The following is a 27,020-nucleotide window of genomic DNA, read 5'->3' as shown; positions in this document are numbered from 1 at the left end:
TTTTTATAGTCTTCCTTCGTCATAAATAACATTTATTGCCGATCCTACCACAATCTTTTTCACTTTATATCAATAATTTGAGAAGAATCAAATCCACAGGGCTGGGATCTTTCAAAGTCTTTATTTCAGTCTTTTGGGGTTTTTATCATGGGTGTCATTTCACGAGATCCTTCATGTATTTCCAGCCGTATTGAGTATACTCGCTGGCCCGAGTGGGAGCCACCGAGAGGCCGCCGATGACTGTCCGGACCCCTATAGAAAAATCAGACGCAAAATGATATATTTCCTTTACCATATATAACCTAAAAGGCCACTTCTCCCAAGAAACCTGAGCCAAGGTGCTCAGCGTCAATGTCTCTCCAGTACAAAAACAACCGAGCCTTACCTGAGTTCCAGGCATTGCAGAGGGAAAAGTCGGTCTTGGGGATGGCTGGGACCTGGGGGAAAAGAACACAAACACAAGCTAGAAAAAGGAAAAGGGTTTTAAAAAAGAAATGAATGCATCTTGGGCATCTGTGGGTAAATACTTGAGGTTTTCAAGCACAGCGTGGAGGATTTGCCACATTATTCCCTCTTCTGCATGTAATATTCAAAAGCAAGACCCAAATGCTAACCATCACCAAATTAACGTTATCTTCACTGCGCAGAAGCGTGCTGGGCCCATAACCCTTGTGTCTGTGAGGGTTAAATTGAGACACATACAGCTCTCTGTCTCAATCTCCCCTCCGTCCGGCAATCTAGCATCTGCTTAGAAGGGCAGGATATAAATGTCACAAATAAATAAATAGGACGCTACTCTGACTATAGACAGCATTGAGCTGCACTATAGGAATATAGGACTCTCTGATTTTCCATCTATATATTTTATCTATCTTCCAACTCTAGGATTCTTTGATCATCCATCTATCTATCTACCTTCCAGCTAAGATTCTATGACCGACGGTTTCTCCTAAGCTAGTGAGACCTCTGTTCTCCCCTTTGCCCCAGCCAAAGCCCCCACCCGAAGGGGCTTACCTGCCAGCCAAAATACTTGGCCCACTCCTCCACGGCTGGCGGGAGGGCCTCCTTGGCCTTGTGGAGGGCCTGGGCCCCTTCCTCCCCTCCGCCAAGAAGCCCTTGGTTGTACACCACATAGACGGAGCCGCCCGCTAAGCCTCCCTTGAGCAGGAACCTGTAGAGAGACAGACCAAGTAGTTGTTAATAATAATAATAATAATAATAATTGATGTTGCCATCCCAGGGGACAGTCGGATTGATGAAAAACAACAGGAAAAACTCAGCTGCTATCAGGACCTCAAGATTGAACTTCAAAGACTCTGGCAGAAACTAGTGCAGGTGGCCCTGGCAGAATATGTAAAGTCAAAAATCAGAAACTTCTCAAAACACAGAAGACAAAAAACCAGTACAAGAAAACCGCACTACAAACTAGAGCTGACGGCTGGCACAACAAAACATTGCATGGAAAGTTCCTTGACAAAATTGAAGGAAAAGCTGAGAAGGAGAAGACCTGGCTCTGGCTCACGAATGGCTATGGCTTATTATTAGAAACACAAGATGAGTCCACAGCAGACACTGCTGGCTGTTGCATTGGATCACACGTCAGACACTTCCCAAGTGTTTATTATTATTATTATTATTATTGACACAACAACATAGTCTGACACAGCAAACAAGATAGACATGCTGGATTTCGTATCACAAAATCACAAGACGAACACTTCCCAAGTGTCTAGGACTGTGTGATGTATCTTCGGATGATGCGCGCAGATCCCAGTAGGATGGCCTTTTGCAGTTGGCAGATCGTGATTTTGTCAATGTCTATTGTTTCCAAATGCCGGCTGAGATCTTTTGATGTGCCCATCACCACCAGGACCACCTGCACTGGTTTCTGCCAGAGTCTTTGAAGTTCAATCTTGAGGTCCTGAGAGCGGCTGAGTTTTTCCTGTTGTTTTTCGTCAATGCGACTGTCACCTGGGATGGCGACATCAATGATCCAAACCTTTTTCTTTTCCACAACTGTGATGTCTGGTGTGTTGTGTTCCAAAACTTTGTCAGTCTGGATTCGGAAGTCCCACAGTATCTTTGCGTGCTCATTTTCCAATACTTTTGCAGGTTTGTGATCCCACCAGTTCTTTGCTGCTGGGAGGTGGGACTTGAGGCATAAGTTTCAATGAATCATTTGGGCCACAGAGTTGTGCCTCTGTTTGTAGTCTGTCTGTGTGATTTTCTTACAGCAGCTGAGGATATGATCAATGGTTTCGTCGGTTTCCTTGCACAGTCTGCATTTTGGGTCATCAGCTGATTTTTCGATCTTGGCATTAATGGCCTTTGTTCTGATGGCTTGCTCCTGGGCTGCAATATTATTATTATTATTACTACTATTATTATTATTTGAAACACATGATTCCACATCAGACACTTTGCTGGCTGTTGTATTGGATCACACGTCAGACACTTCCCAAGTGTCTAGGACTGTTGTTATTATTATTATTATTATTATTATTATTATTATTATTATTATTATTATTATTACTGTTAGAAACACAACAAGATGAGTCCACAGCAGACACTGCTGGCTCTTGGATCACACATCGGACACTTCCCAAGTGTCTAGGACTGTTGTTGTTGTTATTATTTACCTGGCATAATGGGAGCCGTTCTGGATCGTCCTTGTCCCTTCGAATGCTAGGATCTTATAAACTTGGGTTTGCCTTGAAACATATAGTTGATGGCATAGTATTATAGGGTTTGGCCTACTTGTTATAGAGACTCTCAAGCAACCAGAAATGACATTGATCTACCAAATAACTGGATCAATGCTATTTCTGGTTACTTGAGAGTTCCTATAACCCTATACCTCACACTTTGCCATCAATGAATTCTGTATTGACTTGATATTCCTATTGAAATACAGTAGAGTCTCACTTATCCAACATAAACGGGCCAGCAGAACATTGGATAAGCGAATATGTTGGATAATAAGGAGGGATTAAGGAAAAGCCTATTAAACATCAAATTAGGTTATGATTTTACAAATTAAGCACCAAAACATGTTATACAACCAATTTGACAGAAAAAGTAGTTCAATACACAGTAATGTTATGTAGTAATTACTGTATTTACGAATTTAGCACCAAAATATCACGATGTATTGAAAACATTGACTACAAAAATGGGTTGGATAATCCAGAACGTTGGATAAGTGAAACTCTACAACAAATAATATTCCTCTTGAAATATAATAAATTAACTAAGACAGACTTATACATAGTTATAGAGACTCAAGCAACCAGAAATGACATTGATCTACCAAATACCTGGATCAATGCCATTTCTGGTTACTTGAGAGTCCCTATAATCCTATATCCCACTTTGCCATCGATGAACTCAGTATTGATATATTATTCCTATTGAAATGCAATAAATTATAATATCCACATTGAAATATAATAAATTAACTAAGACTTATACATAGTTATAGAGACTCTCAAGCAACCAGAAATGACATTGATCTACCAAATACCTGGATCAATGCCATTTCTGGTTACTTGAGAGTCCCTATAACCCTACATCCCACATTTTGCCATCGATGAACTCTGTATTGACTTGATATTCCTATTGAAATATAAATTATAACATTCCTATTGAAATATAATTTATAATATTCCTATTGAGATACAATAAATTATATTATTCCTATTGAAATATAATACATTATAACATTCCTATTGAAATATAATAAATTATAATATCCCTATTGAAATACAATAAATTATAACATTCCTATTGAAATATAATAAATTATAATATTCCTATTGAAATACAATAAATTACAATATTCCTATTGAAATATATTAAATTATAATATTCCTATTGAAATACAATAAATTCTAACATTCCTATTGAAATACAATCAATTATAACATTCCTATTGAAATACAATAAATCATAACATTCTTATTGAAATATAATAAATTACAATATTCCTATTGAAATACAATCAATTATAACATTCCTATTGAAATACAATCAATTATAACATTCCTATTGAAATACAATAAATTATAATATTCCTATTGAAATACAATAAATTATAATATTCCTATTGAAATACAATAAATTATAACATTCCTATTGAAATATAATAAATTATAACATTCCTATTGAAATACAATAAATTATAACATTCCTATTGAAATATAATAAATTACAATATTCCTATTGAAATACAATCAATTATAATATTCCTATTGAAATACAATAAATTATAACATTCCTATTGAAATACAATAAATTATAACATTCCTATTGAAATACAATAAATTATAACATTCCTATTGAAATACAATAAATTATAACATTCCTATTGAAATATAATAAATTATAACATTCCTATTGAAATATAATAAATTATAACATTCCTATTGAAATATAATAAATTAACTAAGACATGTATTTTAATTATTTAATGTAAAAATATTATTTCTTCCATTGTTGCCTGTTGCTAGAGTTAAAGTAAGGTACGGCACACCTCCCAACAAAGGATTCCCCCAGGCAGGAAGCAGCCAGGCTTTGAAGCTGCAAGGCCATTCAATGCCAATCAAGGTGGCCAATAGCAATATTCACACCTGTCCCAAACAGACAAAAGAGTTCTTTCTTCCACCCTTGACATTACTGAGCCTCTGGGTCCAAACGGCACGATTTTTCTACCTTTTATTCCGGATTATAAATATAAAAACCGCCCTCCCGACTCACTTGATCAGAGGGACGAAGCGGGACGCCATGACAGCCAAGGGCAGCAAAGCGCCCGCCCGCACCGTTTTTTCCTTTGCTGACGTATTCTCGCGAGACTTTTCGGGAACGGCTCTGACTGAGGGAAATTGGTGTCGCCGTTGTTCCTGAGAGAAACGCGACCTTTTTCTCGTCTTTTTAACCAACGATAGGAAACGGAACTTAATGCGGAATAAACGAAACCGAATTAGTGTAGAACGAGGAGCCTCGCAGGCAACGTTTCCTCAAAATATGGAGGCTTCTTAGTTTGTTTCTCGTTACAACGGTAACCAATGGGACCGCTGTGCGCATGCGCGGGCGGGTTCCTGTGCGCATGCGCCAACTGGATCATATGTTTTTCCTCACCCTGTAGGGCGTTCTTTACCTCCTTAAGGTCGCGCCACATTTAAGGTCGTGCCAGTCTTCCTGGGACAACTTGTAGGGCTTGTTTTTTTGTAAACCGAAGCCTTAAGGCCATACATGGGATCCTGGGACGGATCTACACTGCCAAATAATTCAGTATAGACTCCTCTAATGCATTCTATGGTGAGTGTAGTAGTCTTCTATTGTACAGTTCAATGCATTCTATGGTAAGTGTAGGTCCTGTAATGCAGCTCAATGCCTTCTATGGTCAGTATAGAGGTCTATAATGCAACTCAATACATCATATGGTCAGTGTAGATTCCTATTATTATTATTATGTTGTTGTTGTTGTTGTTGTAGTTCAATACATGATGTGGTCAGTGTAAATTCTTGTTGTTGTTGTTATTATTATTATTATTATTATTATTATTATTATTATTTTGTAGTTCAATACATTATATGGCCAGTATAGAGTTCTGTAATGCATCTCAATACATGATGTGGTCAGTGTAGATTCCAATAATAATAATAATAATAATAATAATAATAATGATGATGTAGTTCAATGCATTCTATGGTCAGTAGAGAGTCCTATAATGCGGCTCAGTGCATTCTATGGTATGTATAGAGTCCTATAATGCATCTCAATACAGGATGTGGTCAGTGTAGATTCCAATAATAATAATAATGATGATGATGATGTAGTTCAATGCATTCTATGGTCAGTAGAGAGTCCTATAATGCAGCTCAGTGCATTCTATGGTATGTATAGAGTCCTATAATGCATCTCAATACAGGATATGGTCAGTGTAGATTCCAATAATAATAATAATAATAATGATGATGATGATGATGATGATGTAGTTCAATGCATTCTATGGTCAGTAGAGAGTTCTATAATGCAGCTCAGTGCATTCTATGGTATGTATAGAGTCCTATAATGCATCTCAATACAGGATGTGGTCGGTGTAGATTCCAATAATAATAATAATAATAATAATAATGATGATGATGATGATGATGATGATGATGATGATGATTATGTAGTTCAGTGCATTCTATGGTCAGTAGAGAGTCCTATAATGCAGCTCAGTGTATTCTATGGTATGTATAGAGTCCTATAATGCATCTCAATACAGGATGTGGTCAGTGTAGATTCCAATAATAATAATAATAATAATAATAATAATAATAATAATAATAATAATAATGCAGCTCAATGCATTCTATGGTCAATATAGAGTCCTATAATGCATCTCAATACATGATATAGTCAGTGTAGATTCCAATAATAATAATAATAGTAATAATGTAGTTCAGTGCATTCTACGACTGGTGTAGAGTCCTATAATGCAGCTCAATACATGATATGGCCAATGTAGATTCCAATAATAATAATAATAAACGCAAAAGGCCACCCTACTGGGATCTGCACGCATCATCCGAAAATACATCACTCAGTCCTAGACACTTGGGAAGTGTTTGACTTGTGATTTTGTGAAACGAAATCCAGCATATCTATCTTGTTTGCTGTGTCATACAATGTCGTTGTGTAATGTCGACATTAATAATATGTCAATAATAATAATAATAATACAGTAGAGTCTCACTAATCCAAGCCTCTCTTATCCAAGCCTCTGGATAATCCAAGCCATTTTTGTAGTCAATGGTTTCAATATATCGTGATATTTTGGTGCTAAATTTGTAAATACAGTAATTACAACATAACATTACTGTGTATTGAACTACGTTTTCTGCCAAATTTGTTGTATAACATGAAGTTTTGGTGCTTAATTTGTAAAATCATAATCTAATTTGATGTTTAATAGGCTTTTCCTTAATCCCTCCTTGTTATCCAAGATATTCGCTTATCCAAGCTTCTGCCGGCCCATTTAGCTTGGATAAGTGAGACTCTACTGTAATAATAATAATAATGTAGTTCAATCCATTATATGGCTGGTGTAGATTCCTATAATGCAGCTCAATGCATGATATGGTCAGTGTAGATTCCAATAATAATAATAATAATAATAATAATAATAATAATAATAATAATAATAATAATAATAATAATAATAATGTAATTCAATGCATTCTGTGGCCAGTGTAGAGTCCTATAATATAGTTCAATACATTATATGGCCAGTGTAGATTCTTACAATGCAGCTCAATGCATTCTATGATCATGTAGACTCGTATCCTACAGTCAGACTGTATTCTATGGGTGTACACTATTTCCAAGCCACATCATGTGAGGCTCCTTTTGGCGATCTTCCCAGTTGAGGACCTATCGCCCTGCCCAAACTCATGCCCTCTTGGCACGCAGGGCATGGGCGGCACCCTCCCTTTTGTATCATCTGATCTTCCGTTCCTGAACTTTGCCTCCCTTTCCAGCCTTGAACTTCTATTTGAGAGACAGAAAATGAGGGCCGCCGGGCTTCTGCTCTTGGTCCTGGGCATCGCAGCCCTTTGGGTGGCCTTCTCCTGGAGAGACACCTTCGAGCCAGGTAGGAGCTGCAGAGGAACTGAGGGTGTCCCCTTCCCGTCCGGGTTCCCTGCCAACTCTAGGACCCAACGATGGCCGTATTTCTCTTTTTCTCTCCCAGGCAGCCTTTCCGGGGCCCGGGTTCTCTTGACCGGCGCCAGCGATGGGATCGGGGAACAAATGGCCTACCACTACGCCCGGTTCGGGGCGCAAATTGTCCTCACCGCCCGGAGGGAGGCCGTGCTGCAGAAAGTGAGGACACATCCAGATTCAAAGTCTGGGATGGGAGCTTGGGTTGAGTTCTACCAATATCTGGTTCTAGGTCCCCCAAGGATACCAATTTGTGATCTAGAACTAACTTGGATGTTAATATGTTTGCATTGGGTTCTAGGATACCCCATGGATAGCAATGGCTGGATGGTCTTAGTTCTAGGGACCCTATTGATATTAATTTCTGGTTCTGATTGGGTTTGATTCCTGGACCTCCAATATCTAGTTGGGATTGAGTTCTAGAGCCCCAATTGATACCAAAATCTATTTTGAGTTGGGTTCTAGGTTCCTGTGGGTATTGATACTTGGCTGGATTGGGTTCTAGAGCCATAATTGATACCAAAATTTATTTGAGTTGGGTTCTAGGCTCCTGTGGATATTGATATCTGGTTGGATTTGGTTCCAGGACCCCCATGAATACCAATATCTGGTTGGATAAGGTTCTAGGGTTCCTATAAATACCAATATCTGGTTGGGTTGGGTTCTAGAGCCCCAATTGATACCAAAATCTATTTGGGCTCCTGTGGATATTGATACCTGGTTGGATTGGGTTCTAAGACCCCCACAAATACCAATATCTGGTTGGATTGCATTCTAGGGTTCCCATGAATACCAATATCTCATTGGGTTGGGTGCTAGAGCCCCAATTGATACCAAAATCTATATGAGTTGGGTTCTAGGCTCCTGTGGATATTGATACCTGGTTGGATTGGGTTGTAGGACCCCCATGAATCCCAGTATCTGGTTGGATTGGGTTCTAGAGCACCAATTGATACCAAAATCTATTTGGGTTGGGTTCTAGGCTCCTGTGGATATTGATACTTGGTTGGATTGGGTTGTAGGACCCCCCATGAATCCCAATATCTGGTTGGATTGGGTTCTAGAGCACCAATTGATACCAAAATCTATTTGGGTTGGGTTCTAGGCTCCTGTGGATATTGATATCTGGTTGGATTGGGTTCTAGAGCACTAATTGATACCAAAATCTATTTGGGTTGGGTTCTAAGCTCCTGTGGATATTGATATCTGGTTGGATTGGGTTCTAGAGCACCAACTGATACCAAAATCTATTTGGGTTGGGTTCTAGGCTCCCGTGGATATTGATATCTGGTTGGATTGGGTTCTAGAGCACCAACTGATACCAAAATCTATTTGGGTTGGGTTCTAGGCTCCCGTGGATATTGATATCTGGTTGGATTGGGTTCTAGAGCACCAACTGATACCAAAATCTATTTGGGTTGGGTTCTAGGCTCCTGTGGATATTGATACCAGGTTGGATTGGGTTCTAAGACCCCCACAAATACCAATATCTGGTTGGATTGCGTTCTAGGGTTCCCATGAATACCAATATCTCATTGGGTTGGGTTCTAGAGCCCCAAATGATACCAAAATTTGTTGGGAGTTGGGTTCTAGGCTCCTGTGGATATTGATACCTGGTTGGATTGGGTTCTAAGACCCCCACAAATACCAATATCTGGTTGGATTGCGTTCTAGGGTTCCCATGAATACCAATATCTGGTTGGGTTGGGTTCTAGGCTCCTGTGGATATTGATACATGGACCCCCATGGATATCAATACCTGGTCGAGTTGGGTTCTAGAGCCCCAATTGATACCAAAATCTATTTGGGTTGGGTTCTAGGCTCCTGTGGATATTGATGCCTGGTTGGATTGGGTTGTAGGACCCCCATGAATATCAATACCTGGTTGGGTTCTAGAGCCCCAATTGATACCAAAATCCATTTGAGTTGGGTTCTAGGCTCCTGTGGATATTGATACCTGGTTGGATTGGGTTCTAGGGTCCCCATGAATACCAATATCTGGTTGAGTTGGGTTCTAGAGCACCAATTGATACCAAAATCTATTTGGGTTGGGTTCTAGGCTCCTGTGGATATTGATGCCTGGTTGGATTGGGTTGTAGGACCCCCATGAATATCAATACCTGGTTGGGTTCTAGAGCCCCAATTGATACCAAAATCCATTTGAGTTGGGTTCTAGGCTCCTGTGGATATTGATACCTGGTTGGATTGGGTTCTAGGGTCCCCATGAATACCAATATCTGGTTGAGTTGGGTTCTAGAGCACCAATTGATACCAAAATCTATTTGGGTTGGGTTCTAGGCTCCTGTGGATATTGATGCCTGGTTGGATTGGGTTGTAGGACCCCCATGAATATCAATACCTGGTTGGGTTCTAGAGCCCCAATTGATACCAAAATCCATTTGAGTTGGGTTCTAGGCTCCTGTGGATATTGATACCTGGTTGGATTGGGTTCTAGGGTCCCCATGAATACCAATATCTGGTTGAGTTGGGTTCTAGAGCACCAATTGATACCAAAATCTATTTGGGTTGGGTTCTAGGCTCCTGTGGATATTGATGCCTGGTTGGATTGGGTTGTAGGACCCCCATGAATATCAATACCTGGTTGGGTTCTAGAGCCCCAATTGATACCAAAATCCATTTGAGTTGGGTTCTAGGCTCCTGTGGATATTGATACCTGGTTGGATTGGGTTCTAGGGTCCCCATGAATACCAATATCTGGTTGAGTTGGGTTCTAGAGCACCAATTGATACCAAAATCTATTTGGGTTGGGTTCTAGGCTCCTGTGGATATTGATACCTGGTTGGATTGGGTTGTAGGACCCCCATGATTATCAATACCTGGTTGGGTTGGGTTCTAGAGTACTAAGAACATTGCTCGTGGTTGGACTCCTGGTTGAAGACGTCCATGAATGGTGGTTGTTCCTTTTCCTTTGGTCCAGGTGATGGCCAAATGTCTGGAGTTGGGTGCCAAGAAGGCCGTCTACTTCGTCGCAGATATGGCTTCTCCCACCGAGCCAGAAAAGCTGGTCCGTTTCGCCTCGGAGCAACTCGGTGGGTCCCCAAACCCCAAAACTACATCTCCCAGGATAACATAGTGGTATTAAAGTGCCGTACTTTTTTTTTTTTTAGGGGGTCTGGATTTTGTGGTCCTCAACCATATCGGCGCATCACCTTTTGAGATGTGGGCCGGAGACGTGGACCATCTGCGTTGGCTCATGCAGGTGCGGCTTATCCAGTCCAACCCCCTTCTGCTAACAATATAGTAATATATATTACAAATATTATTCTATACTAATAATATAATATATTGTCTATACATATAATATTGAGAATGTCATTATAATGTAATACAATATTATAATAATACACTGTTTTAATTGTATATTATATACTACATATATTACTAATACTATTGCAATATAGTGGTATAGGACAATATAGTAATATCAATCAATCAATCAATCAATCATATAGTAATATATAATGCTTATATTGTGCTTTGCTAATGATATAATAAATTGTATGTACATATAACTTGCAGGGCGCCCCGAGTCCCCTTCGGGGTGAGAAGGGCGGGATATAAATGTCACTAATAAATAAATAATAAATAAATATATTATTATTATCATTATTTGATTATAATATTCTCCTCCCTTCCAGGTGAACTTCTTCAGCTACGTGGCCCTCGCCTCGGCGGCTCTCCCTGCCTTGGCGGAGAGCAAGGGCTCGCTAGTGGTGGTCTCCTCCCTGGCAGGTGAGTGAGTGCCCTTGGGAAACTACTGCTCCCAGAGCCATAGCCAGGTCTTCTCCTTATCCGCTTTTCCTTCAATTTTGTCAAGGAACTGCCCATGCCATGCTTTGTTGTGCCAGCTGTCAGCTCTAGTTTGTAGTGCGGTTTTCTTGTACTTATTCTGCTCTAGTTTGTAATGCGGTTTTCTTGTACTGATTCAGCTCTAGTTTGTAGTGCGGTTTTCTTGTACTGATTCTGCTCTAGTTTGTAGTGCGGTTTTCTTGTACTGATTCTGCTCTAGTTTGTAGTGCGGTTTTCTTGTACTGATTCTGCTCTAGTTTGTAGTGCGGTTGTCTTGTACTGATTCTGCTCTAGTTTGTAGTGCGGTTGTCTTGTACTGATTCTGCTCTAGTTTGTAGTGCGGTTTTCTTGTACTGATTCTGCTCTAGTTTGTAGTGCGGTTTTCTTGTACTGATTCTGCTCTAGTTTGTAGTGCGGTTTTCTTGTACTGATTCTGCTCTAGTTTGTAGTGCGGTTTTCTTGTACTGATTCTGCTCTAGTTTGTAGTGCGGTTTTCTTGTACTGATTCTGCTCTAGTTTGTAGTGCGGTTTTCTTGTACTGATTCTGCTCTAGTTTGTAGTGCGGTTTTCTTGTACTGATTCTGCTCTAGTTTGTAGTGCGGTTTTCTTGTACTGATTCTGCTCTAGTTTGTAGTGCGGTTTTCTTGTACTGATTCTGCTCTAGTTTGTAGTGCGGTTTTCTTGTACTGATTCTGCTCTAGTTTGTAGTGCGGTTTTCTTGTACTGATTCTGCTCTAGTTTGTAGTGCGGTTTTCTTGTACTGATTCTGCTCTAGTTTGTAGTGCGGTTTTCTTGTACTGATTCTGCTCTAGTTTGTAGTGCGGTTTTCTTGTACTGATTCTGCTCTAGTTTGTAGTGCGGTTGTCTTGTACTGATTCTGCTCTAGTTTGTAGTGCGGTTTTCTTGTACTGATTCTGCTCTAGTTTGTAGTGCGGTTTTCTTGTACTGATTCTGCTCTAGTTTGTAGTATGGTTTTATTATACAGATTCTGCTCTAGTTTGTAGTGCGGTTTTCTTGTACCGATTCTTTGTCTGCTGTGCTTTGAGGAGTTTCTGATTTTTGACTTCAATCAAAGCAGGTTGTTGTTGTTGTTGTCTCGTCCTCAATAGGACTTCCTTCCTCCAAAGATGGAGACATGGCTCTCCGGTCACTTTCTCTCAACCTTCTTGAATTGCTTCACAGCGGAAGGTCTAAGCAAAGTGGTATTTTTTTCCCTCCCAGGTAGAGTGTCCACCCCCTTTGTGGCTCCCTACTCGGCCACCAAGTTTGCCCTGGAGGGCTTCTTTGGCTCCTTGCGCCACGAGCTGGTGATGCAGCAGAAAGAGATCAGCATCACCCTCTGCTTCCTGGGCCTCATCGACACCGAGTCGGCCATCAGCAAAACGCAGTGAGTTTCGGGCAGATAGGGACAACCAAGGGCCATCTAGTCCAGCCCACTAAGATAGAATCCTAGATTTGGAAGAGACTCAAGATCCATCTAGTCATCGTGGCCTTCCTTGTGCTTGTTGTGTCCCAGGGGCAAGGTGGCCATGACGGCTGCTCCGGCTTCGGAAGCCGCGCTGACCATCGTGAAAGGCGGCGCCATCCGGGCCCAGGAGGTCTTCTATCCCTGGACGGTGCGAATCTTGTTCCTGGTCCGGGACTTCTTCCCCGCACAAAGGGACGCCATGATCCGCGGTGCCTACGTCTACCCGCCCCCCAGTGCCTAGAACCAAAGAAAAACCCTCCCCTCAATGTAGGAAGACACCATCCGATCCCTCCTAACAGAGGACCATCCAACTTCATAGCCATGCGCAGGTCAATGGAGAGAATTACAGCTATAAAATTATAGAATCCTATAGATCCCAAGGGACCCCCAGAAACAATCCCAAGAATGTAGGAAGACACAATTCGATTCCTCCCGACAGAGGACCATCCAACCTCATAGCCATGCACAGGTCAATGGAGAGAATTACAGCTATAAAAGATCCCAAGGGACTTCCAGAAACAACCCCATGAATGTAGGAAGACACCATTCGATCCCTCCCAACAGATGGCCATCCAACCCCATAGGCATGGGCAGGTTCATGGAGGCAAATGGGGTCAGACTTGGGGTCTATCAATAAAAAAGACACCATCCGATCCCTCCCAACAGATGGCCATCCAACTCCATAGGCATGGGCAGGTTCATGGAGGCAAATGGGGTCAGACTTGGGGTCTATCAATAAAAAAGACACAATTCGATCCCTCCCGCCATCCAACCTCATAGCCATGCGCAGGTCAATGGGGAGAAATACGGGTATAAATTTATAGAATCCTATAGATCCCAAGGGACTTCCAGAAACAACCCCATGAATGTCAGAAGACACCATTCGATCCCTCCCGACGGGTGCAGGAAATCGAGATGCGATTTCACAGAGACCACGAAGAAGAAACAGGGCTATAGAGTGAGCTGGAAGGGTCTCCAAGAGCCACCCAATCCAACCCCATCAAAGCAGGAAGACACCATTCAATCCCTCCCGACAGAGGGCCATCCAACTAACAAGACACAAGCAGATTCGTGGGGAAACAGGGCTATAGAGCGATAGAATCCTAGAGCTGGAAGGGTCTCCAAGGGCCACCCAATCCAACCCCATCAATGCAGGAAGACACCATTCGATCCCTCCCGACAGAGGGCCATCCAATCTCATAGCGATTTCACAGACACCACGAAGAAGAAACAGGGCTATAGAGTGATAGAATCCTAGAGTTGGAGGTATGGCCAAGGGCCACCTAGTCCAACCCCAATCAATGCAGGAAGACACCATTCGATCCCTCCCGACAGATGGCCATCCAACTAACAAGACACGAGCAGATTCATGGGGAAACAGGGCTATAGAGCGATAGAATCCTAGAGCTGGAAGGCTCTCCAAGGGCCACTCAGTCCAACCCCATCAATGCAGGAAGACACCATTCGATCCCTCCCAACAGAGGGCCACCCAACTCCATAGAGAGAAATAGGGCTATAAGAATCAGCATCAGAAGAGACCCGCAAGGGCCACCAAGTTTTATTTAAAATTATGATTGCTGGTTGCTTGAGAGTTCTGTTTAACCGAGAGTCCACAAACCCGAAACCCATAATATTCACAAGTAAAAAAAATTAAAAAATGAGAGCGGAAAGTGGAGAAGTGTGCTTTTTTATTCTGTTTCCACTGGAGTCAGTGTTTTGAATTCTTTCCGAGTGTAAGTGTCAGGATATGGGGGGGGGGGGGGTCAAGAGTCATGGGTGCGAGGAATTAAGATAGATATATATAGATTGGTGTGTGTGTATATATATATATATATATCTGTCATCTGTTTTTCAAGTTCAAAAAAAGGAAGGTTCGGCCGTCATGAAAGTACTCCATTCGCAGAAATCGTAACGACAATGGTACAAATCACGGACGGAAATCGACAAGGTAAGTATCAAAAAACACCTGTATTTACACCGTTTGTAAACGTGGACTTTTTCGGAGGAAAGACACAGCCGCACAAGCCACTCACACCACGATTCACCACACATCCATCCACTGTCCACACCGACGAATTAACGCAGCTTTCCCACCGTTCTGTAGCAGCCAAAGTGGTGCTAAACCGCATTAATTCGACAGTGTAGATGCACAACCCATTAGTGCTGGTTTGGAGGGAAGCCTCTCTCTTCCTTGAGATCAAACAACTTGCTATTTCTCCAAATCTGGGATGTACAAACACTTTGGTAATAATAATAATAATAATAATAATAATAATAATAATAATAATAATAATAATAATAATATCTCGTTTGCTGTGTCATACAATGTCGTTGTGTCAATAATAATAACAATAATATGAAATCCAGCATATATATCTCGTTTGCTGTGTCATGCTGTCTTTGCGTCACTAATAATAATAATAATCATAATAATAATAATACTTGTGATTTTGTGATACGAAATCCAGCATATAGATCTCGTTTGCTGTGTCATACTATGTCTTTGTGTCAATAATAATAATAATAATAATAATAATAGACTTGTGATTTTGTGATACGAAATCCAGCATATAGATCTCGTTTGCTGTGTCTTTGTGTCAATAATAATAATAATAATAATAATAATAATAATAGGCTTGTGATTCTGTGATACGAAATCCAGCATATAGATCTCATTTGCTGTGTCATACTATGTCGTTGTGTCAATAATAATAATAATAATAATAATAATAATAATAATAGTGTTCAACTTGTGATACGAAATCCAGTATATAGATGTCGTTTGCTGTGTCATACTATGTCTCTGTGTCAATAATAATAATAATAATAATAATAATAATAGACTTACGATTTTGTGATACGAAATCCAGCATATAGATCTCGTTTGCTGTCTCATACTATGTCTTTGTGTCAATAATAATAATAATAATAATAATAATACTAATAATAATAGACGTGATTCTGTGATACGAAATCCAGCATATGGATCTCGTTTGCTGTGTCTTTGTGTCACTAATAATAATAATAATAATAACTTGTGATTTTGTGATACGAAATCCAGCACATAGATCTCGTTTACTGTGTCTTTGTATCAATAATAATAATAATAATAATAATAATAATAATAATAATAATAATAGTGTTCAACTTGTGATACGAAATCCAGCATATAGATCTCGTTTGCTGTGTCATACTATGTCTTTGTGTCTCTAATAATAATAATAATAATAATAATAATAATAATAATAATAGACTTGTGATTTTGTGATATGAAATCCAGCATATAAATCTTGTTTGCTGTGTCATACTATGTCTTTGTGTCACTAATAATAATAATATTAATAATAATAATAGACTTGTTATTTTGTGATACGAAATCCAGCATATGGATCTCGTTTGCTGTGTCATACTATGTCTTTGTTTCAATAATAATAATAATAATAATAATAATAATAATAATAACAACAACTTTATTTTTATATCCCGCCACCATCTCCCCAAAGGGACTCAGGTTGGGATATAAAAATAAAGTAGTAGTAGGTATTATTATTATTATTATTATTATTATTATTATTATTATTATTATTAAATCAAGCTTCAATAACCCAACGAGACTTAAGAAAAGCCCAGGGGGGAAAAAAACAGGGGGGAAACCCATCATTACTATTATTATTCTTAACCAATGTGCCAATGTCATTATTATTATTCTATTGATTATTATTTTACCAATGTCCCAACGTCATTATTATTATTTTATTATTTTGCCACTTTGCCAATGTCCCAACACCATCATTATTATTATTGTGTTGTCGAAGGCTTTCATGGCCAGAATCACTGGGTTGCTGTGAGTTTTCTGGCCATGTCCCAGAAGCATTCTCTCCTGACGTTTCACCCACAAATCGCCCGGAAAACTCACAGCAACCCAGTGATTCCCGCCATGAAAACCTCCGACAGCACAATGTAAGCAATAATAAATTGTAAAATAATACAAATAATATTTTCCCAAAAATAAAACCAAACTGACAGTCCAATAAAACCATAACTTACAGATTGGTTGCATAGGTTGTTTTGCCCTTATAAGAAGCGGGGTTTTGCATAATTATATATATATTCCCATTTCTGATCTCGACCAGGAACATTCCTGGAACATTTGGGGGAATTAATCTGATTTTTGTGCTGTTTCCCGACAACAGGAACCCATTATCCTCTGTTTTAAGGTCTCGAGAACTAAAAAACCAGTAAGGAAATGAAACTCAATGGGTTAAGAAATAACCATGTCTCGAAATGTCCGAATTGTTTGTCCCTCGACTCGGAGGGAGAGGCTTCCCGGCAAGGTTTGTTGGACTACAACTCCCATCAACCCCAACACACACAACACTCGTCTTTTCTCACACACACAAACACAGACACAACAGGAATGTTTGAAGTATAGAGTCCGAACGGAGCGTGGTTTCCGATGGAAGGTTGCGTCCCGCTATTTATCCTCTTTTTGGTCAGACCTTGGCTTTCGATGGAGGAAGAGGATGGGCTATTATCCAAAAGAATAATAATAATAATAATAATAATAATAATAATAATAATAATAATAATAATAACCCAAAAGGATGAGGATAATAATAATAATAATCCCAAAGTATGTATAATAATAATAATAACCCCAAAGGATGAGGATAATAATAATAATAATAATAATCCCAAAGTATGTATAATAATAATAATAATAACCCCAAAGGATGATGATGATGATAATAATAATAATAACCCAAAAGGAGGATGATGATGATAATAATAATCCCAAAGGCTAATAATAATAATAATCCAAAAGGATGATAATAGTAATAACCCCAAAGGATAATAATAATAATAATAATAATAATCATCATCATCATCATCCAAAAGGAGGAGGATGATAATAATAATAATCCCAAAGTATGTATAACAATAACAATAACCCCAGAGGATAATAATAATAATAATCATCATCATCATCATCCAAAAGGAGGAAGATGATAATAATCCCAAAGTATGTATAATAATAACCCCAAAGGATGATGATGATGATGATGATAATAATAATAATAATAATAATAATAATAATAATAACCCCAAAGGATAATCATCATCATCATCATTGTCATCATCCAAAAGGAGGAAGATGATAATAATAATCCCAAAGTATGTATAATAATAACCTCAAAGGATGGTGATGATGATGATAATAATAATAATAATAATAATAATAACCCAGAAGGAGGAGGATAATAATAATTCCAAAGTATGTATAATAATAATAATAACCTCAAAGGACAATCATCATCATCATCATCATCCAAAAGGAGGAGGAGGATAATAATAATACCAAAGTATGTATAATAATAATAATAATAACCCCAAAGGATAATCAGCATCATCATCATCCAAAAGGAGGAGGATAATAATAATTCCAAAGTATGTATAATTATAATAATAACCCAGAGGATAATAATCCATAATAATCAATAATAATAATAATAATAATAATAATAAAGGATGATGATGATGATGATGATAGTAATCTGGGATTGTCATTGTTGTCATGATTATCTTTTAGGGTTATTATTGTCATTTGTCATTATAATTTCACTCGTGACTTCACTCCAAAGGTAGAAATGTCTGTGCTGCAGAAAAATCCTGCCGATCGAAAGGTCGGCAGTTCGTGCCCGGGTTGGGGGTGAGCACCCACCATCAGCCTCAGCTCACCTGCCCACCTAGCAGAAATGCAAGTAGATAAATAGGTACTGCTTTTAGCGAGGCGGTAATAAAGGCACCTCCTTGGCATGAAAGATGCCGGAAATAAGATGGGAAAGACTTGGATGCCTTTGCCTCTGTTTGTGTTGTCTATCCTTGTTAGTTGTACAACCGGCATTGCAGTTTTGCCTTATGTGTGTTCTGGGTGAAAAGAGCGGGGTATAAATATCGTAAATAAATAAATTTCCATGAGGGTCTTAAAGTTTTCTCCCTCTCCGCCTTCGGAATTATATTATGAACAACAACAATAACCCTTGGGTTTATGATTCTTAGTATCATCCTTTGGTATCATGATGATTATCATCCTTTGGGATTATTATTATTATTATTATTATTATTATTATTATTATTATTAGAAACACAACAAGTTGAGTCCACAGCAGACACTCTGTTGGCTGTTGTATTGGATCACACGTCGGACACTTCCCAAGTTTCTAGGATAATAATAATAATTATAATTATTATTATTATCCTAGAAACTTGGGAAGTGTCCGACGTGTGATTCCCAAGTGTCTAGGATAGTAATAATAATAATAATAATAGAAACACAACAAGATGAGTCCACAGCAGACACTCTGCTGGCTGTTGTATTGGATCACACATCAGACACTTCCCAAGTGTCTACGGTAATAATAATAATAATAATAATAATAATAATAATAATAATAATTATTATTATTATTATTATTATCATCCTTTGGGATTATTATTGTTATTATTATCATCCTTAGGCTGGTTGATGTTGTTAGGGCCGGGCTTAGCTCAGGTTAAGCCGCTAAGCTATCGATCGAAAAGCTGGCAGTTCACCCAGGTCGGGGTGAGCACCCGCCGTCAGCCCCAGCTCCCTGCCCCGAGCAGATCGAAAACAAATGTGAGTAGATAAATAGGTACTGCTTTAAGCAGGGAGCTAATAAAAGGCGCCCATAAGGACACGCCTGCGATTTGATAGCGAGGAAAACAAAACTCCTCGGCACGGAAGACTGAGCACCAGCACAGCCTCCAGATACCGGAAATGGAAAAAGATGGGGAAAGCCTTTACCTCTGTTTATGTATTATCTGTCCTTGTTAATTGTATATCGGAATTGAATGTTTACCGTCTGTGGGTTCTGTAATCTGCCCTGAGTCCCCTCGGGGAGATAGAGTGGAATATAAATAAAGTATATTATTGTTGTTGATTATTATTATTTTCATCCTTTGAGATTCTTCTTCTCCTTTGGGATTATTATTATTATTGTTATTATTATTATGATCCCAAAGGATGGAGGCAAGGAGAGAGAAGGGACAAAACTTTAGGGCTGTCACAGAAATGAATGACATTTCATCCTTCGGAGTGAAGCCCTGAGGATCACGAGGATCAGATCCGAAAGCGGTGACGGAAAAAACTCCCAAAAAGCCAAGATGTGGGTCCGACATACCGATGTGTTTACATTGGAAGGCCTTTTCGGCCACAAAAGGTAATCGGGAGACGGGCCAGGATTGTTTTCGCTCCTTGGACACATCGATGGGAAGAGTGGGCCCATAACCAATGAGTGTAAGAACAGGATTCAGGCTTAAGTCTATCAACAGGGTCTGTGAGCAACCTCAACTGCGTCTGCATTGTCGACACAATGCAGTTTGGCCCGAAAAAAGCCAAAGTGACGGCTCGAGCCGTGGGGCTTAAACTGCATTCATTCGACAGCGGAGACTCGCTCCCGAGAAGCTTTGGGTCCAGTCCCGTTGAGAAAGAAGGCCTAGGCGAGGAAATAGGGGATGTTGGCGAATTGTCGAAGGCTTTCCTATGACCTTGACAACCCTGACATTGGCGAGGATCCCGTTCCGACCTTTGGCCGTGCAAAGCTGTCCGATTTGTTTTTGTGCTGCGTCGTATAGGTAATAAAAGATATAGAGAGAAGAGATATACATACACATATATCCGTTGCATACTGGTTGGAGTCGTCCGGAGCCGGAAAACGTCGGGGTTGCCAAAGGTTTCCGAGGCAGTGTGATCAGCCATTTCGGGTCCAGAATATATATCTCTGTCTCGAAGGGGGGAATGGTGGCGGCCCAAAGGCACTCGACTTCCCTCGTCTGCCATTCCTTCCCAACAAAAAAAAGAGGAGAAAGCGCTCCTCCCCGTTTCGATCCCGAGCCACTCTCGTGTCTCTCTCGTTCCGAAAATCAGGCGCAATGGTTCGGAAATGGTCCCGCTTCTTTTTTCCGCAGCAAGAAGGAAGGATAAAAAGGTTTGGTCGCAGCGCGATGTTCGTGGTTTTCTTTTTTTTTCCCCCGCGGTTTAAAAAAAATATATAGAGTGATATCGATTTATATATCCCCATCTCTCTCTCTTTCGCGTTCTATATATACACCAGTTTTCCCACGGACGAGGGCCGCAAAACGGGATCCCGAACTTGATGGCGAGGATCATTGTCCAACCCTTTTCCTTGGGATCTCTTTCTTGAAAAAAAAAAAGAACTTGTGGAGCGTCGCCCGTCTTCGCCTGGAGAGGAAAACACCGAAAAACATCAGTCAAATAAGAGAACGACCTGCTACAAAACAGGAGCTTTTTTGTTGAGTTCGAGAGTCAGAAAAGAAGATGGCGAGAACAGAAGAATGGCCTGCCTCAGGGGAGCACGTTTGCTTCATCAAAGTTTAATATTTACACAAATGATCAGCCACTGACAAAAGGGACAGAGAGTTTCATCTATGTTGACGATCATGCCATTACTGCTCAAGAAGGAAACTTTGAAATGGTTGAACAGATGAGACAAGTTGTAAAGACAATAGAAACGACAAGGAATATAAAAGTAAGAGAAATGAGGAGGAAAATATTACATATATCTATATATAAATTTGCGTAATTCCCATGGAGTAAACAACAAAACCACTGAACCAAATCACACCAAATTTGGCCACAAAAGACATAGTCATCCAAACTATGTCTTTCACTAAAAAAACACCTAGAAAAATAAAGTCTATTAAAAGTATGGGAAATAAAGACCATGGACAGACTAACCTTCCTGATGAAGAAACACCATGGACAACCAATAAAAGAAACCGACTGGTCAACATTTGAAGAATACATAAGGAAACAAACAGAACACATAAGAACAAACAGAAATATACAAATCTAGCAATACAATAAGTCACTTCAGGAGGCAAACGGACCCCCCCATCCAAAGGGACAGTTACCCATGGAATAGCCGACACCACAACGGGACTACTCTCTGACATCCAAAGACTCAAACGACTTTCCCAAACCTCTCTCTAGCCCCCTCCCCCTCCCCCCTCCTAAAACCCACCCCCTCTGTTTTTGTTTCTCTTCCTTTCCCCTTTTTCCTCCCCCCCTCTTCTATATCCTCGCACCCAGCCCCACCCTCTCATCCCTACCCCCCTACTCCCCTCTCCCATTTTTGAACCCCACTATTTTAAACCGGTATGCAAAAATACTTAATAAAAATTATTTTTTTAAAAAAAGAAAAATAAAGTCCAAATTAGAGGACCAGGAAAAGCCGTTTCCCCCCCAGCTGCTAGTCTATCTATATATATAAAAGAGTGATGGCATCATGGCGACCCACAAAACAACAAAACTACAGGCCCCCCAACCTCGAAATTTGACAACACAACCCATCATCCACGCCTCTAGGTTGATACAACAAAAAGAAAAGAAAAATAAAGTCCTAATAACGGGGAGAGGAATAATAGTTTTTATCCAATTGCTGCCAGTTTGAAGGCTAAGCTCCACCCACTTGGTCTCCTAGCAACCCAATAAAAATAATAAAAAACACTAAAAATTGATACAATAAAATACTATAATAACAGAAAATAACTAAAAATAATACAAGAAAATAATAAAATATAATAAATAAAAGTATAACTTACAATAAAATTAATAAAAATGCAAATAAAGTCAAATAAAAATTACACAACAATTTTTAACCAATACAACCACCACTTTGCCACAGCAACGCGTGGCTGGGCACAGCTAGTATCTATATATAAATGTAATGTGTGTTTTTCCCATGGAGTAAACAACCAAACCACTGGACCAAATCACACCAAATTTGGCCACAAAAGACATAGTCATCCCATCTACGTCTTTCAATCAAAAAACCTAGAAAAATAAAGTCCAAATAACGGAAAATCCCAATTCCGTTGATCCTACGAACCTGGTCAGTAGGGATGACCGGCGTCCTTGGGCCGCTTCAGCTGGACTTTTAACCTTTTCATGCCGATCTGGAACCCGTTCATCGCTTGGATGGCGGTCTGGGCACTGGAGGGGTTGTCGAAACTCACAAAACCTGCAACGGGGAGGAAGAGAAGAATGGAGAAGAATGGGATGCTTTTATTTATTTATTTATTTATTTATTTATTTATTATTATCATTACTATGTATATATTATTAGTTTTTTTTATACTGGTAGCCAGATATTTTTCATTTTCATTTTATTTATTTATTTATTTATTTATTTATTATTTATTAGCGCCATTTATATCCCACCCTTCTCACCTCGAAGGGGACTCAGGGCGGCTTACAAGTTATATATACATACAATATATTATATTATTAGTATAGCACAATATAAACACTATGTGAGCATTATTTATTATTAAATTGTACTATACGACTATATTGCAATATTATTAGTAATATTACATCTATATATATAAAATTGTAATGTGCGTTTTTCCCATGGAGTAAACAGCAAAACCACTGAACCAAATCACACCAAATTTGGCCACAAAAGACATAGACATCCAATCAATGTGTTTCAATAAAAAAAACTATAAAAAATAAAGTCCAAATTATAGAGGACGAGGAAGAGCCATTCTCCCCCTGGCTGCCAGTTAGAAGGGTAGGCCCCGCCTACCCTTATAAAATTGTAATGCGCATTTTTCCCATGGAGTAAACAACAAAACCACTGGACCAAATCACACATAATTTGGCCACAAAAGACATAGTCATCCGATCTATGTGTTTCAATAAAAAAAACTATAAAATAAAGTCCAAATTATAGAGGATGAGGAAGAGCCGTTCTCCCCCTGGCTGCCAGTCAGAAGGGTAGGCCCCATCCCCTTTAGGCCTCACTTTGTGTCCTAGCAAGTTGTGTTCTTCAATACTTTATTTCCCATAACACCACACTTTGCCACAGCAACGCGTGGCTGGGCACAGCTAGTGTAATATAAATATACAATTCTAATAGTGCATTATTATTATTACTTTATTGTATTACATCATAATATTATTATCAATATTATATGTATATACAATATATTATAATATTACTAGCTGTGCCCGGCCACGCGTTGCTGTGGCGAAGTATGGTGGTATGGGAAATAAAGTACTGAGGAATTGGTGGTAGTTAAGGTAAAGGGTCCCCTGGGCTGAGTGGGTTGCTAGGAGACCAAGTGAGCGGAGCTTGGCCTTCTAACTGGCAGCAATTGGATAAAAACAATTATTCCTCTCCCTCTAATTAGGACTTTTTCTTTTCTTTTTGTTGTATCAACCTAGAGGCATGGATGAGGGGTTGTGCTGTCAATTTTTGAGGCTGTGGGGTGTTTACTTTTGTTGTTTTGTCCGCTGCCGTGATGCCATCACTCTTTTATATATATAGATATATATGAGCATTATATATTATTAATAATATATATTATTTTAACACAAGTAAGATGGTAAATTCCTTGCATAAAGGGGTACCACGTCCTTCCTCTGTGGATCCACTCACCGAAACATTTACTCTGGTTCGTGGCTCGGTCCATGAACACTTTGGAGGAGATGATGTTCCCAAAGGGAAGGAACATCTGCATCAGCTCGTTGTCGCCAAACTCTTGCGGGAGGTGGTAGATGAAGAGGTTGCAGCCTTCCGGACCTGGGTTAGAATTGAGCGTATTAAGTCAACAGTGTGACGCAGCGGCGGAAAAGACCAATTCGATAGTGTCTCAATCAAGGGAAGTGACTGACCTTCTCGTTGTTGTTGTTGTTGTGGTTGTTGTTGCTGCTGCTGCTGTTGCTGAATAATGGGAAGAGGTTGAGGGATGGCCTGAGCTACCGGAGTGATGGCCGTCGCCGGGTAGACAGCTGCAACAATGAGACAGGAAAACAGCCAAGATAGAAAAGATGGGGAAAGCCTTTACCTCTGTTTGTGTATTGTCTGTGCTGTTAATTGTATCACAGCATTGAACGTTGGCCGTATATGTGTTCTGTAATCCGCCCTGAGTCCTCTCGGGGAGATAGAGCGGAATATAAATAAAGTATATTACTAAGAGTGACAAAGATACCTGCGTATTGCTGGACTCCGGTAAAGGCTGGATGGAGCGCCTCTCCTACCGACGGATTCTGAGCTAAAACAAAGGAGACGGGCATTGAGGAAATGCTTCATCATCATCATCATCATCATCTCAGAGGGAGGAGGAGAAGGGGTCTGTCCCTCATCCATTATTATTATTATTATTATTATTATTATTATTATTATTATTATTATTATTATTATAAAAGTGAAAAATCTATGTATACTAGTGATAATAACTGTTCTTATTCGAAGCTTACACTCCTTGTCTGTTGGTTCTTACTCCTGGTTGCCCTACTCCTTTACAAAAAACTATGTTAAACACGGAACTATTTTTTAAATATAATCGTAATATTTGTTATTAATAGAAATTTTAAACTTCCCATCAATTGTTTGTCGAGATCCTTATCTCCCCTTAGAACTCGTAACATTAGATCAGGGGTGTCCAAACTAAGACCCGCGGTCCGGATGCGGCCCTCCAAGGTCATTGACCTGGCCCCTGTCCTAAACTTTAGACTTAAGGTTGACCTAAGTCTACCTGGTCTTTGGAGGTCTCTTTGCTTATCTATGGTCTTATGAAACCATCTAGATGGTCTTTGGAGGTCTCTTTGCTTATCTATGGTCTTATGAAACCATCTAGATGGTCTTTGGAGGTCTCTTTGCTTATCTATGGTCTTATGAAACCATCTAGATGGTCTTTGGAGGTCTCTTTGCTTATCTATGGTCTTATGAAACCATCTAGATGGTCTTTGGAGGTCTCTTTGCTTATCTACGGCCTTATGAGACCGTCTAGATGGTCTTTGGAGGTCTCTTTGCTTACCTATGGTCTTAGGAGACCATCTAGATGGTCTTTGGAGGTCTCTTTGCTTACCTATGGTCTTATGAGACCATCTAGATGGTCTTTGGAGGTCTCTTTGCTTATTGATGGTCTTATGAAACCATCTAGATGGTCTTTGGAGGTCTCTTTGCTTATCTATGGTCTTATGAAACCATCTAGATGGTCTTTGGAGATCTCTTTGCTTAGCTACGGCCTTATGAGACCGTCTAGATGGTCTTTGGAGGTCTCTTTGCTTACCTATGGTCTTAGGAGACCATCTAGATGGTCTTTGGAGGTCTCTTTGCTTACCTATGGTCTTATGAGACCATCTAGATGTTCTTTGGAGGCCTCTTTGCTTACGTATGGTCTTATGAGATCGTCTACATCAGGGGTCTCCAAACTAAGTCCCTCCAAGATCATTGACCTGGCCACTGTCCTAAACTTTAGACTTGACCTAAGTCTGAAACGACTTGAAGACACACAACAACAACAATCCTAATTTTGGACTATTTCATCGTAGTCCGGCCACCCAACAGTCTTAAAAAGTGTGAGGACCGCTGCACTAGATAGCCAAACTTCCCCCTTTCACAACTTCCCTCTGACTCAGTGATTCTGGACTTCAGCTCCCAGAAGCCTCAGCTGCCTAAGTCAATGGTCAGGGATGCTGGGAGTTGAAGTCCCTTGCTGTGCTGTGAGAAGGGGAGAAGACGACACCCCGGAGCCCTTCCCTTGCAAAGTCGAACAGAGTCATCAGAATGAGAATGATGGAACTTGTAGTCCCCGTTACCTGCGCAGGGCACCAGCCCGTTGGCGTAGACGGCCTCCAGGCTGGGGTGGTGGCTGCTGGGAATGGGAACCACGCCGGCAAAGCTGTTAGCGATGGGGGCCACCAGCCCCGGGACAGCAGTGCTGCCCAGCAGGGAGGGCGAGTGTAAACCTAAAGCGGTGGAAAGAAGCCCATGTTATGGGTTTGTTTGGTTTGTCTTTTTTATATTTTACTAGCAGTGCCCAGCCACGTGTTGCTGTGGCAAAGTGTGGTGGTATGTAATCTGTGTATGGGAAATAAAGTATTGAGGAACACAACTGAGGAGGTTGCTAGGACACAAAAAGAGCAAGGCCCAAAGGGGGCGGGGCCTACCCTTCTGACTGGCAGCCAGGGGGAGAACG

At 40.0% G+C, this 27,020-nt stretch overlaps 3 protein-coding genes across 9 annotated transcripts in view; 1 reads left to right on the top strand and 2 right to left on the bottom strand.

Moving 5' to 3' along the window:
* Positions 1-102: 102 nt before the first annotated feature.
* micos13 (mitochondrial contact site and cristae organizing system subunit 13) lies at positions 103-4,886 on the bottom strand. The gene is made up of 4 exons (XM_008122579.2): positions 4,756-4,886; positions 1,015-1,171; positions 386-437; positions 103-252 (listed from the first exon to the last, which is right to left on the bottom strand). Exons 1-4 carry the CDS (start codon positions 4,782-4,784, stop codon positions 155-157), a joined length of 336 nt encoding a protein of 111 aa, XP_008120786.2. The 5' UTR covers positions 4,785-4,886; the 3' UTR covers positions 103-154.
* Positions 4,887-4,944: 58 nt separating this feature from the next.
* Positions 4,945-14,656, top strand: hsd11b1l (hydroxysteroid 11-beta dehydrogenase 1 like). 3 transcript variants are annotated; one of them, XR_010000176.1, is made up of 9 exons: positions 4,968-5,316; positions 7,528-7,640; positions 7,740-7,870; positions 10,647-10,758; positions 10,837-10,928; positions 11,368-11,461; positions 12,740-12,905; positions 13,035-13,776; positions 13,839-14,656. XR_010000176.1 is itself a non-coding variant. In XM_062959857.1 (8 exons), exons 2-8 carry the CDS (start codon positions 7,556-7,558, stop codon positions 13,225-13,227), a joined length of 873 nt encoding a protein of 290 aa, XP_062815927.1. In that variant the 5' UTR covers positions 4,945-5,056; positions 7,528-7,555; the 3' UTR covers positions 13,228-14,656. The 3 variants fall into 3 exon arrangements, 2 of the variants coding, with proteins under 2 accessions (XP_062815927.1, XP_008120779.2); XM_062959857.1 differs by having other exon boundaries at positions 4,945-5,056; positions 13,035-14,656; XM_008122572.2 differs by having other exon boundaries at positions 13,035-14,656.
* Position 14,657: 1 nt separating this feature from the next.
* The window catches only part of celf5 (CUGBP Elav-like family member 5), a 47,450-nt gene continuing 35,087 nt past the window's right edge, over positions 14,658-27,020 (bottom strand). For 2 of the 5 annotated variants that reach the window (XM_062959853.1, XM_062959856.1), the window contains exons 8-13: positions 26,641-26,790; positions 25,029-25,091; positions 24,712-24,828; positions 24,476-24,619; positions 22,919-23,050; positions 14,658-21,249 (exon numbers count right to left, since the gene is read on the bottom strand). In XM_062959853.1, the coding sequence (XP_062815923.1) occupies positions 22,923-23,050; positions 24,476-24,619; positions 24,712-24,828; positions 25,029-25,091; positions 26,641-26,790 (602 nt within the window). In that variant the 3' untranslated portion in view covers positions 14,658-21,249; positions 22,919-22,922. Of the gene's footprint in view, positions 21,811-22,918; positions 23,051-24,475; positions 24,620-24,711; positions 24,829-25,028; positions 25,092-26,640; positions 26,791-27,020 lie in introns of all 5 variants that reach the window. The other 3 variants (XR_010000175.1, XM_062959855.1, XM_062959854.1) reach the window with 3 other exon arrangements.

Source organism: Anolis carolinensis, unplaced genomic scaffold (genome assembly GCF_035594765.1).
Source record: "Anolis carolinensis isolate JA03-04 unplaced genomic scaffold, rAnoCar3.1.pri scaffold_7, whole genome shotgun sequence".
NCBI classification, from domain to species: Eukaryota; Metazoa; Chordata; class Lepidosauria; order Squamata; family Dactyloidae; genus Anolis; species Anolis carolinensis.
The sequence above is the reverse complement of the archived record's forward strand: the minus strand, read 5'-3'. Positions and strand labels throughout refer to the sequence as shown.

Coding starts and splice junctions, on each gene's coding strand:
- micos13 (XM_008122579.2), bottom strand. CDS start 4,784: ATGGCGTCCCGCTTCGTCCCTCTGATCAA. Junction 1,172..4,755: donor CGCTTCGTCCCTCTGATCAA/GTGAGTCGGGAG, acceptor GTCTCTCTACAG/GTTCCTGCTCAAGGGAGGCT. Junction 438..1,014: donor CCAAGTATTTTGGCTGGCAG/GTAAGCCCCTTC, acceptor CTTTTCCCCCAG/GTCCCAGCCATCCCCAAGAC.
- hsd11b1l (XM_062959857.1), top strand. CDS start 7,556: ATGAGGGCCGCCGGGCTTCTGCTCTTGGTCCTGGGCATCGCAGCCCTT. Junction 7,641..7,739: donor GAGAGACACCTTCGAGCCAG/GTAGGAGCTGCA, acceptor TTTCTCTCCCAG/GCAGCCTTTCCGGGGCCCGG. Junction 12,906..13,034: donor TCGGCCATCAGCAAAACGCA/GTGAGTTTCGGG, acceptor GTTGTGTCCCAG/GGGCAAGGTGGCCATGACGG.